This window comes from Epargyreus clarus, unplaced genomic scaffold (genome assembly GCF_041222505.1).
Source record: "Epargyreus clarus isolate Ecla_fem2 unplaced genomic scaffold, WU_Ecla_fem_2.2 ptg000016l, whole genome shotgun sequence".
Taxonomy (NCBI): domain Eukaryota; kingdom Metazoa; phylum Arthropoda; class Insecta; order Lepidoptera; family Hesperiidae; genus Epargyreus; species Epargyreus clarus.
Window position 1 is genome coordinate 2723661 of NW_027332224.1, and position 12392 is coordinate 2736052.

The window sequence follows — 12392 nt, forward strand, 5'->3', positions numbered from 1 at the left end:
TCAGATAAGACTAGATTCCTACCTGATGTCACAGATGCGCCGCTGCCCCTAAGGACAAAGTTGGGACGCCTCGGAAAAGTATATCTCTCTTACCACACCCTTCAACCCAGAACATAACAGCGCTCAACACTACTGTTATGAGGCAGAAACAGGTGTAGCGGTGGTGCCGCCGGAGTCGAACCACAACGGGTTCTACCATACTCAAAAAGGAAGTTCAAAAACTTCGAAGAGAAGCTAAATGTCCGCCGCTGATGACAAAAGTAGCATCAGAGATGGACATTTAGCTGTTTAGCAGCAGAATGCCATCCATGCCGCAAGTACTCTACTTTTACCATGTTTCCCCCTAGTTATAAATATATCTTTTGACCATCATGCATGCATGCGTCACACGCTTGACCACGTAGTCACATGGTCGAGTCATGGTCAGTTGTCAGCAACTCAACAACAGACCACTTAGTCGAACAACAGAAGCGTAGGCTAATACAATTAAGATACGTCAGGAAACTATGTAGAGAATTACAGATGAATACGTAAGTAGACTCCTAGTATATCTACACTAATATTATAAAGAGGAAAACTTTGTTTGTTTGGTTGTAATGAATAGGCTCATAAACTACTGGACCGATTTTAAAAACTCTTTCACCATTCGAAAGCTACATTATCCACGAGTAAGATAGGCTATATTTTATATGAAATATATTTGATAAATAGATTTTGAGGCGGTACAATGTTTGCCGGGTCAGCTTGTTTCTTATAATATAGTAGTAGCAGACGAGCATGCAGTCCATCTGATTTTAAGTGGAGACTGCCGCCCATGGACCTCTTTAACTAACCCCAGAAAAGATCCTACCTACGGTTGGCCACAGACTTTACCCCTGAAGACTAAGTTAGAACATTTCGTATCAGACCTCTACCCCATGAAAGTTGTAGAACTCTTTGTGGTTCGACTCCGGCGGCACCACCGCCACACCTATTTCTGCCTAATAACAGCAGTGTTAGGCGCTGTTGTGTTCCGTTTTGAAGGGCGTGGTAATAGAGACATACTTTTCCGAGGCGTTCCAGCTTTCGCCTCAGGAGTAGCGGCGCATCTGCGGCCGACCTCAGGTAGGAATATAATCCTATCTGGGGTTATAGATGTCCATGGGCGACAGTAGTCACTAACCATCAGGTGGACTACATGCTTATATGCTACTCCTATTTTATAAAATAATCCTACACTATTGAGGTCACCAATAAGTATCATTTTGTGAAACAAGTGAAGTGGACAAAAGTGCCACTCTATTTAGTTAGTCGGTCAATGTGACCGTCGTTTAGGTATCTTTGTCACAGCAGTATGGTGATCGTAGAGACGTATTGAATACCCGTCACACCCACCTTTAACTATACTAATATTATAAAGAGGAAAACTTTGTTTGTTTGTTTGATTGTAATTAATAGGCTCAAAAACTACTGGACCGATTTTAAAAATTCTTTCACCATTCGAAAGCTACTTTATCCACGAGTAACATAGGCTATATTTTATATGAAATATATTTGATAAATCGATTTTGAGACGGTACAAAGTTTGCCGGGTCAGCTAGTATCTAATACATTCAGAATGCATAAAGATTAGTGATTCATTATAATATAAGGTCCGTTGTTAATAATCAATCCATCCAATGTTTTGCTTACAAATTTTCATTATCAATTTACTTCTATGACTGCTATAATCAACCCATTACTGTCCCACTGCTGGGCACGGGTCTCTTCTCAGAATGAGAAGTATTAGGCCACAGTCCACCGCGCTGGCCAAATGCAAATTGGTAGACTTCACATACCTTTAAAAACTTTTTTATGCTATAATAACAAATACTAAAAATTTTAAAATCAATGAAAATTTGGTGGTACGGAAACACTGTGTGCGAGTTCAACTCATCATCATCATCAACCGGAGACCGGTGGTACACTGCTGGGCACGGGTCTCCTCTCAGAATGAGAAGGATTAGGCCATAGTCCACCGCGTTGGCCAAGTCCGTATTGGTAGACTTCACATTCTTTGAAAACTTTTTTTTTAGATTTCTCAAGTATGCAAGTTTCTTCACGACGTTTTCCTTCACCGTTTAAGCAAGTGATGATTAATATGTAATACGCACATAATTTTGAAAAATCAGAGGTGCCTTTGAACCTCTGACCCCTCGATCAAGAGGCCGAGTTTCTTAACCACTAGGTCCACTGCTCTTCAGTCCAACTCGCATTTGGCCAATTATTTATTTCCTATGGATATTTTGCTGACCAATAAGTATCATGCACAAGTGCCACTCTATTTCGTTAGTTGGTCAATGTAAACGGCGTTCAATATTCGTGTCATTGATTTCCTTAATATCTGATACATTTACAATTACAATGCCTAAAGATCAGTGGTTCAATAATATAAGGTCCGCTGTTAATAATATATCTATCTAATTTTCAACTAGTAAATAAACCACTAATAAAATATTTTTTTTTAACCAATCAAATATGCTTTTCTGTCTACGAAAGATTGAAATTTGTCGTTTACGATGATTTTGTGCAATCCACATTTGGCCAGCGTGGTCAACTTTGGTGTAAACCTTGCTCATCTTGAAATAAGACTTATGCCCAGCAGTGGGAGAGATAGAGTGATAAAATACAAGTTAAAGTTCAAATTAATATAAAAGATTTTTGTTTGCAAGACCCGCGTGGCGAAGCATCAAACGTAATGGGTTCGGGGTTTGACCCCCGGTCAGGCAGATATCTAAAATATGAATTTGGATTTATGGTCTGCGTGTCTTGTATTCTTCTTTCCGTGTGTGCACACGAGCCCAGATCGAAGTGGAAAAAACATTATATAAAATGTATAAAAAAATTACTAATTAATAATTATATATACAAAAAATACTTATATACCTATTTATATACGTAATCTATTTTACGGTGTGACAGCCGCCCGGCGAATACCTTCGGACCGATCCTTCGAAGCCTTAAATGTCAGGCTGTGGTGCGCGGTTTTTTAATTGTCAATTAACTTCCTGATTCGACCGACAAACATCTTATGTACGTGAGTATGTATTTATATTGTATATATGTAGAGTTAATTACATATAGATACGGCATTTGTAAGTAAATAGTTGTAGTTAATAAATAAATAAATAAGAGTGATATCCATATGAGGTTGATTTACATTAACATTGTCGATGTTTTTTTTTTTTATAATATAGGAGTAGCATACGAGCATGCAGTCCACCTGATGGTAAGTGGCTACTGCCGCCCATGGACATCAGTAATCAACCCCAGAAGGGATTAAATATTCCTACCTGAGGTCGGCCACAGATGCGCCGCTACACCTGAGTACTAAGCTGGAACGGCTAACCCCAAGGAGAGTTTCGCGGGTGGCAAGGAGAAGTCGCGGGCTACAAGGAGAACGTCACGTGGTAAAAGGAGAGGACCGCGGGCCACAAGGACAGGATCGCGGATCACAAAATTTCTATAAAATTTCGTCGCGGGCTATAAAATTTCTCTAATCCCAAAGATTGGGTTACATTGATGTTCCTATAGGTCTCAAATACGCGACCATCATTTAATGCCTTACAAAGGCAAACAACCCTTACTTCCTGCCATGAAAGCACTCAAAACCCTTCCTATGACCAAATAAAAACCATAATCAACACAATAACTTACATTTTATAGATTATACGGAAAATAATGATTATGTTATATTAATAAACATTATTAAACGATACACTTTACTTTTAATCGTCACTTGAAGCTTCCTGCTCCACCCGATGTGATGTTGAAGAGTTGAGAAAATTTAGAAATGCCACTATTATTAATTTTATAATTGTAAGAAATTGTAAAGTATTAACTTTTTTTTATAATATAGAAGTAGCAGACGAGCATGCTGTCCAACTGATGGTAAGTGGCTACTGCCGCCCATGGACATCTGTGATCAGCCCCAGTTAAGATTAGATGCCCTCCTGAGCTGGGCCACAGGTGCGCTGCTATCTCGGAGGTCGAAGCTGGAATACCTCGAAAAATTAAGTCTCCCTCACTACAGTCGTCAAACCAGAACACAGCAGCGCTTAATGCTATTATTAAGCAGAAATTGGTGTGGCGGTGGTGCGGCCGGAGTCTAACCACAGAGCGTTCTATCACCTTCCTCAAAAGATACTAATGAAAGATGAGGTCTATTATAATAATCTTAAAGGTGGATCTTAAAGGTGGTGGAGTTGCATTGTACCTACTTCTTAATTTAGAAAGTATAAATATAAGACGCTCTTAGTACTATTTTACTATACGTGCTATGTGGAATTAAGTAACTTCTGAGTTTGTTTTTTAATTGAAATAGCAAATGAGCATGCAGTCCATCCGTGTGACTACTGCATCCCAAGGAGATCCGTTAGCAACCCCAGATAAAATATGAGAACCTCAGGTAGGCTACAAAATTGTATCTACCTTACCCATAGATTAGTAAAGATTACTCACTCCTAACAAGAAAATGTACCCAGTTTTGAGAATTGAAATAGTCGCGTAAAAATGTTTTGCCACGTCTCCGTGCTAAAATGTCCCTAAAATATTTGAAATAATTATTTATTTATTATGTAAATTACGCAGTATTAGTTATTCATTCATAAATTTTCTCTAAAAAAAATTTTATTTGTCAAGAATTAAAAAAAATAACTTACTAATAAGCTGTTTCTGGCTTCATTCAATATCAAGGCGGCGAAGTATCTTTACCAATCTATGACCTTACCACACTTTTCAAAGTTCAATCAACACAGCAACACATAACAAAGCTATTGTTAACCAGAAATAGGTGTAGTGGTGGTGCCTCCGTAGTCCAACCCCTCAGGATTCAATCACCTTCATCATAAGCTACCACAAAAACAAACTATATACATTACATAGTAATTTACTATAGGCACATATGGCTGCTGAAGAAAATAAGTATATTATTCATCAGTTCCACTTACGACACAAAGAAACCCATAGAACAACACTAGTTCCAAAGGACATTGAACCGGTATTCGCACAGAAAAGGTGTGGTCACTCAAGTTGATCCCTGCCCCAAATTCCACAACCTTGAAATAACACCTCATTAACTTCAAAATGCATAAAATACACGTATTTTTGAGTTTTCGAAGTTATGTGCGTAGAAATTAATTATCACATGCTTTAATGGTGAAGAAAGACATCGTGAGCAAACACACGTGATTGAATCCCCGAAAATTCCCGAGTTTTTTTTTTTCAAAAATGTGTAAATTTCACCAAACTGATTCATCAAACTACACAATGTCTTCATATAAGGAATACATCATTTAAAAATATTTTTTGTAATATTTTATAGTATTGAAGGTTTGTGTTACGTATGTACTCCTTGCCTGTCTTTAATAATCAATCTATCCAAGTTTTACTTACCAATCGATCGATCGAAATTGACATTTTTTTAGTTACAAAAATTGTAAAATGTCGATCGCTCGTAAGAAATACATTTGATATAATAAGTAATGATATATATACATATCAATAATTTCAAATATAAATTACGTACAAAAAATAAATAATAAATACAAAAATATTAATCAATTAGTACTTAATCACGATAGTGTTTTAACTAAAAAAAAACACTTTACATCTGACACATCATACTACTCGTACTACTATTCTACTCATTAATAGAGACATTCTCATACAAACACCGCATTCCTTGAACAACTTATGCGGTAACAATTGTCAACATAAAATTACCAAATAGATCACTAATTAAAAACTTGCATCGGGGCGGGTTCGGTAAAAAATAGAGCCGTATCTATACCTTTTATGGACCGCAAGACAAACGAGTAGGCACCTTATTGTACACTGATTACTGGGCACTTTCAATATGAACTTCGCCTATGCGATCGCGCGTATAAAAGACATCGCTTCGCACTCAACAGTATTCAGTAGCTATCTAGCAGTCTGACAAAGAAGTGCAAGATGAGATTTCTGGTACTGTATCGACTCCTTATCATTCGAATTCTTATTTAGAAAAAAAGAAACAAAATCCGTCATTGTGACAGGGCGCCAATTGTCTATGGCGCTTGACAGATGTCAAATAGACAATTAATGTTTTTTTGTTTTTAAAAATGCCACAGTAATTAGTGTAAACAGCCAATTTGCTACAATTAACTAAATTAACTGTTACAGTGTTGAAAGGATCTTGTTCGCAAATCCTTACTATTATTAATTATTTTTTAATAAGTGGCAATTATTACTGAGTAAACGTTGCAATGTACGTTCTCAGTATATTATAACATAAAACTAACTTAATTAAACTCGTCGTTAACATTCTTTTTCCATTTTCAAACGTAATGACCTCCAATAATGTCACTAGATGATAGATTTTTTTCTTTTTTCTAATCTACTTATACTACTTTTTATATTGCAAGATTTAATAACAATTAATAATAATTTTCCAATGTTTAAGTATACTAACCTCTTTTGTTATATTGTCAAAACGTTATTATATATGTGCATTGCTTTTATTGAAACTTTAATACATTACGTCATAAAACCGAATCCCCCCAAAATATCTTCTTTCAAGAAATTTTCAATTGTTAAAAGTTTTATTAAAATGTGCCCTTTGATATAATTAATACGAGACGTCCTAGGAGACCAAAGAAAAAGAATATTTCACTGTACTTTTTGTGTACTTTTTGTGTATTTATAAAAAATCTGTTAAATTTGTAAAAAACGATACTACAATTGAAACATATCGAATTGTAGAATACATCATAGTAACCGTACCATTGTAATATCTCAATATACAAGAAAACATATAACAGGAGTATTGTACATATCTCTAAAAAAACATTTAAATTAACGATACAATCTCAATTAATATTTTTTAGAACTTGTCCTAACAATGAAATACCTTTGTCAAACATTAAAAATGACAGCCGTCAATCCGCCGTCTAAATGCCGCCCACTCGCTATCCAAAACAGAATGTACAAATTATTCGCGCCTTAAATAATATCTGATCTAATTGCTAAGTAGAACCGGATTCTGTTAGAGCATATTATTTAATACTACAACTATAAAGTATTTAATAGTAATAATTGTAACTTTATTAGTACAAACTATATAATTTTAATCGGCCATTATAACGCATTCCTTTTTATTAATTAATGGGTAGTTATAAATTAATAAACAAATATAAAATTAGCATTAATCAAAATATTATGACTAAATATGAGAAGACTAAATTGAAATTAATATTTGCTCAGAATAATAGAATTCAAGACCGTATAAAAAACATTAGACAAAAGTTTGCAAATATCAGGCCGAAATTGACCGTAAAAAAAAAGGAAATCACTTGACAACTGACATGTCCACAGACTATAATTTACTTGTGACATACGCACAGATAAAATAATAATGTGAACGTACCGTGCTCTATTAACGTGCGACATTGATACGGCCTAGAATGTAATTTCAGTAAATGAATATTTATAACGTCAGTATATTAAATTAAGATAGAACTGGGCTAGGTGTTATGGTAATTACTAAATAACTATTCTTATACATTGTCATTAGTTATAGTCCACTCACACTTTGATGACTCAAATTGAACATCGAAATCGATTATATAATTTCGATAATAGATCTACGATTCGATAAAAATGCCTGTAGCTAAATATTTTTGCCACAATTTGAAAAATCCATTTAAGTTTTTATGTAACATATTAAACATTTTTTTTATTAGTATATGCCGAAAAAATCATAAGTTAATGACGTAATAATTTGGCATACTGACAAAAACAGAAAAAGTCATTATAATAACTCATGGGGCCATTACAATAACTAAACTTGGCTGACAAATACTACATCTATACTAATATTATAAAGAGGAAAACTTTGTTTGATTGTAATGAATAGGTTCAAAAACTACTGGACCGATTTTAAAAATTCTTTCACCATTCGAAAGCTACATTATCCACGAGTAACATAAGCTATATTTTATATGAAATCAATTTGATAAATAGATTTTGAGGCGGTACAAAGTTTGCCGGGTCTGCTAGTAATAAATATAATATATTCTAGATGCATCTCGATGACAATATGAGACAATAGCACACACATTCTACAGTCCAAACGCATTATGCCAACCTCATTTGACACCTGTCAACTATTACGACAGCCTCGTAAGTTACAACAGGTGCAAAAATATATTTGCTCAATAAAACCCTACTAGGCTTCGCTCTTATATAAATTAGGAACTTTGCGTATAAAAATACTTTTAAATGCAATGTTGTGTAAAAAACGTCAGTAAATCGTTTTTTTTTTTCTAAATTTTAGGGACACAAACATTTGAGACATTTGAGTAAATCATAAAACATGTAATTAATCAGTCTAATTCAAAATAATATGTATTGTAATTGAAATATATTTATGTTCTATATCATAAATGACACTTTGCGGTGATGATTTATATTCTTAACGCGTTCTCGGTCAAGGGCGGGAAAACGGTCCAAGAAACGTAATGGCGGACGTGACATGACTTGTATGGCGCCATTGTTTATCTGTGAGGTCTATCACGTGTCACTTTAGTTTTAATAATGGTTGTCACATATTACGTGTTAGGTTAGGTCAGGATTTAAATATGTAGCGATATTTCGAAATTACATTGTCTGATCTTTAAAAAATAATGAGCAGATTTCTTTGGTAGATACTGTCCGCGCAAAACTGCTAGTCCGCTCTGAACATAGGAATGAGTCGCGTCACCATAGGAAATTGTATGACTACATCTGCTCGCAACTACTTCAGAGTGGACTAGCGGTTTGGCGCGAACTATACCTTCTTAATGTTATCCATATAAGCGACATAAAAGTATTTTTTATGTATAATCTTTTACTAAAGATTCATTAACATAATTTATTTATCCTTAAACTAATTAATTATGTAAAGCAATCGTGAGAATAATAAGTTTGTAGTGATAAAAAATCAATCGCAAAATTCCGCTTACGTTTCTAAGCCTAATATTTTTTACGACTAGAAGACTCGAAAAAAATGTATCCGGTAACTAATTATGTATGAGTTACTGACAGTTAGTAAATTGGATTTTAAAAACACAATAATTGTCGCGAAAAATTCATAAATAATCAAATCAAAGAACAGAGAAAGCGCGAACATTTTTAATGTTTTTATTTTACTTGAAAAAGTTCTAATTCGATTAATTTCCTTGCATTTACATTGGTCAATTATTTTTTTATGTAACTGTAACATCGCTATTTACTACTGCGCGCGAAAATATTCACAAGTACCTTTACGAAACTACGCATATTCAATACAAACATTGCACAATTAACCTCCGCACCAATTATACAAATTAACTTGAACGCATCGCAAAATTCGACAATTTACGCAACGTGTTTCCGATCGCGCAGCTGTTACGATAATTCCCGCCAAATTGTATTTTGACATCGCCATTTTTACCCCGATGAACAAACGCATGGCCAAAGTCACACTAATCAAACAGCCAATTAAGTTATTAAAAAACAGTATTGGGTCAATTAATAAGCAATAAATCAGTAGTTTTAGAAGTAAATTAGATTTAATTGCTGTATGTAGGTCGCATTTTAATCTTATCAACGCAAATTATTGTAACTTAATTCCTTGAAAGATTGTAAACACTTATAGAGAAATTATAAAATTTCCCGAATAATACTGATAAGTAATATTAAAACTATAACACATTAAAAAATATTGTTGTTTAAAAAAATCAATTAAGTGTTATAGATGGCGCTGAATTCAATTACTATATGTACTGAGACCATAAATAATTTTAATATGACTTCAACTTAGCGGTGCGTACATGACCTTAGTGCGAAGGAACATTACGAAACAACATTGTATTGCAGTAGCCAAATATTTATGCAAATCATTCATAGAAAAGGAACTACGCCTATGCTTGTTGACTTACGATCGGATGTTTGAATTAACAATGTTTTAGGTGCTATAAATATCTGAATCGTGAAATGAATGTACCTTACAACTCAAATCTAAAGGAAAAGCAAACTTGCTATTCACTCTGATCTTCATTGTAATATGAATTCATCATTCCCATTAATCCTCTACACAATAGATTCAGTTTGGTTCGTCATTTCTTTTGAGCGAACGATCCCTAAATGGATCGTCGTGTTCAATGTTTAGTCATTATATCAATGTATATTGTCAAACTGCTGATTCATAAAGCCAACCGACTAATAAAAAAAACGTTTCCAGATCGCTTTCGTCGCCCTCCTCGGCTATGCTTCGGCTAGCGCCATCCTCGCCCCACTGGTGTACGGCGCCAACGCCGGTGACGTGCAGGCCGCCGCCATCGACGCCGCGGTCGTGGCCCAGGACCACACCCGCGCCGCCGTAGAGGGCCAGGCCCGCGCCGCGGAGGCCGCGATCCAATACAACACTGAGGCAGCCCGCCAAGTCGCCGAGAGCAACCGCGACCTCCACGAGAACGCCTACTGGAACGGTGTTGCCGCTACCCAGAACTACGTCGCCGCCGCGCAGAGCCAAGCCGCTGCTGTCAACGGTGCCGCTGCTGCCGTCCGCGCCGCCCACGTTGCCGCAGCTCCTCTGGCCTACGCCGGCTGGAACGCTCCCCTCGCCTACGCCGGCTACGGCGTCCACGGACTCGGCTACAACGGTCTCGCTTACCACGGCTGGTAAACCGGCTCCTCTAAGGCGATCACCATCCATAACGCCTAGAAAACTAGTACTGTAGTATTTTTGATCAGATTTTTCTTCTTCTAAACCTCTATCAAGCTTTCGTCTTTAAAAATCCGATCGAAAATGCTGCGGACGCAGCCGGTTGTTCTCGCAACACTGGGCGGCATGTCCAATGCTGCCAGTTCACAGTCGGCGTATCTCCCGATAACCTCATCCTCATACAAAGGAACCGATTGCTCAATGGAAAAAATACCACAAAGGTCTCATAGTAACTCTCTTTGTAAATAAGTGAATCTCATGCCATCACTGCCAAAGTGTAAATAAACACATTTTTTACAAACACCTCTCTTTTATTTCTATACCTATATCATAAATTCTAAAATCAGTCTAGTAAACTATACAAAATTCTACAAAAAAATCATTTTCATATGATACATACGAGTATATCACAAAAAACGAAAATTTTCATTTTTACTTATTTAACTACTTTGTGTCAGGATTGCCTGACACAGACATACACATAGACATTGGTCTATGTTTGTGAAATATGAGACAAGGAATTCTAGTGTGAGTACTGACAACTGGAAATAACTGGATTCAATCATTATTTTTCAAATTGACACGCATTTAAGGACCATTCGAACTCGAAAGCATTTTAAAGGGTTTTTGATTACCCTGCTTCACATGCTTCCCTTCTTAATAAATCGCCAAAAATTATATGGTACCCAATTTATTCATTGCTCAATATATATTTATTTATATCCACGACCGTAATTAAATAAATAAAATAAAACAAAAATAGTTTATTACATTCAAATGGAGTCTACAATACTAGTGGCAAGGGCCCCTGTACTGGGTTGAAAAACCTGTGTTACTGGGTACCCCGCTCTTCCAAACAAGGCGATATTAACAATTTGAAATCTAATTTTAGACGAGAAAAAATATATGAATATTTTTCATAGTGAACGTAAAATCAAATTCTAATTATTCAATACAAGAATCTAATTTTCAAACGATTCGTTTCGGTAAATTGTGCTAATAATGCAAAAAAGAAATTACTGCAAAACCAAAATAACAGAGGAGGCGTGCCTGGAAGCGAACCTCCAGTTGCCCCCTCAGAACCACCGTTACATAAACCATAATCATAATGTTTATTACGTCATGTGGTTATCACATAAAAAGGTGTTACAAATTTTGATACAGTGGCATGAAACCCTGTAAGGGTGTAATTTAAATTAATCAATTAATTTAATTATTCATGCACACAAAATATAATACATCCTTACTAATATTATAAATCCGAAAGTAACTCTGTCTGTCTGTCTGTCTGGTTGTCTCTTCTTCACGCCTAAGCCACTGAACCGATTTTAATGAATCCTTACTCCTTACTAATATTATAAATCAGAAAGTAACTCTGTCTGTCTGTCTGGTTGTCTCTTCTTCACGCCTAAGCCACTGAACCGATTTTGATGAAATTTTGTACAAAGATAGTCTGAGGACATAAGATAGATTTTATCACGATATCCCATGGGAACTAGGGATGACGGTCTAAGATCGATTAATCGGAGAATCGATCTTTTGGACCAAAAAAATCGATTATTTTAATCGATATTAGTAAGGATTGAATCGTAAACTATGTATTTGATCAAGTGATGATCTTTAGTAAAGTTGTTGTCCATGAGCCCACGAA

The 12392-nt window shown here is 35.7% G+C and overlaps 2 protein-coding genes across 9 annotated transcripts in view; one reads left to right on the forward strand and one right to left on the reverse strand.

Annotated features, from left to right (window-relative positions):
- The window catches only part of Rbcn-3B (WD repeat-containing protein Rbcn-3B), a 185362-nt gene that overhangs the window by 104009 nt on the left and 68961 nt on the right, over positions 1 to 12392 (reverse strand). The gene's annotated exons all lie outside the window — the stretch shown is intronic.
- CPH4 (cuticular protein hypothetical 4) lies at positions 5823 to 11042 on the forward strand. The gene is made up of 2 exons (XM_073081403.1): positions 5823 to 5982; positions 10259 to 11042. The coding sequence occupies exons 1-2, from the start codon at positions 5971 to 5973 to the stop codon at positions 10700 to 10702; spliced, it is 456 nt and encodes a 151-aa protein (XP_072937504.1). The 5' UTR covers positions 5823 to 5970; the 3' UTR covers positions 10703 to 11042.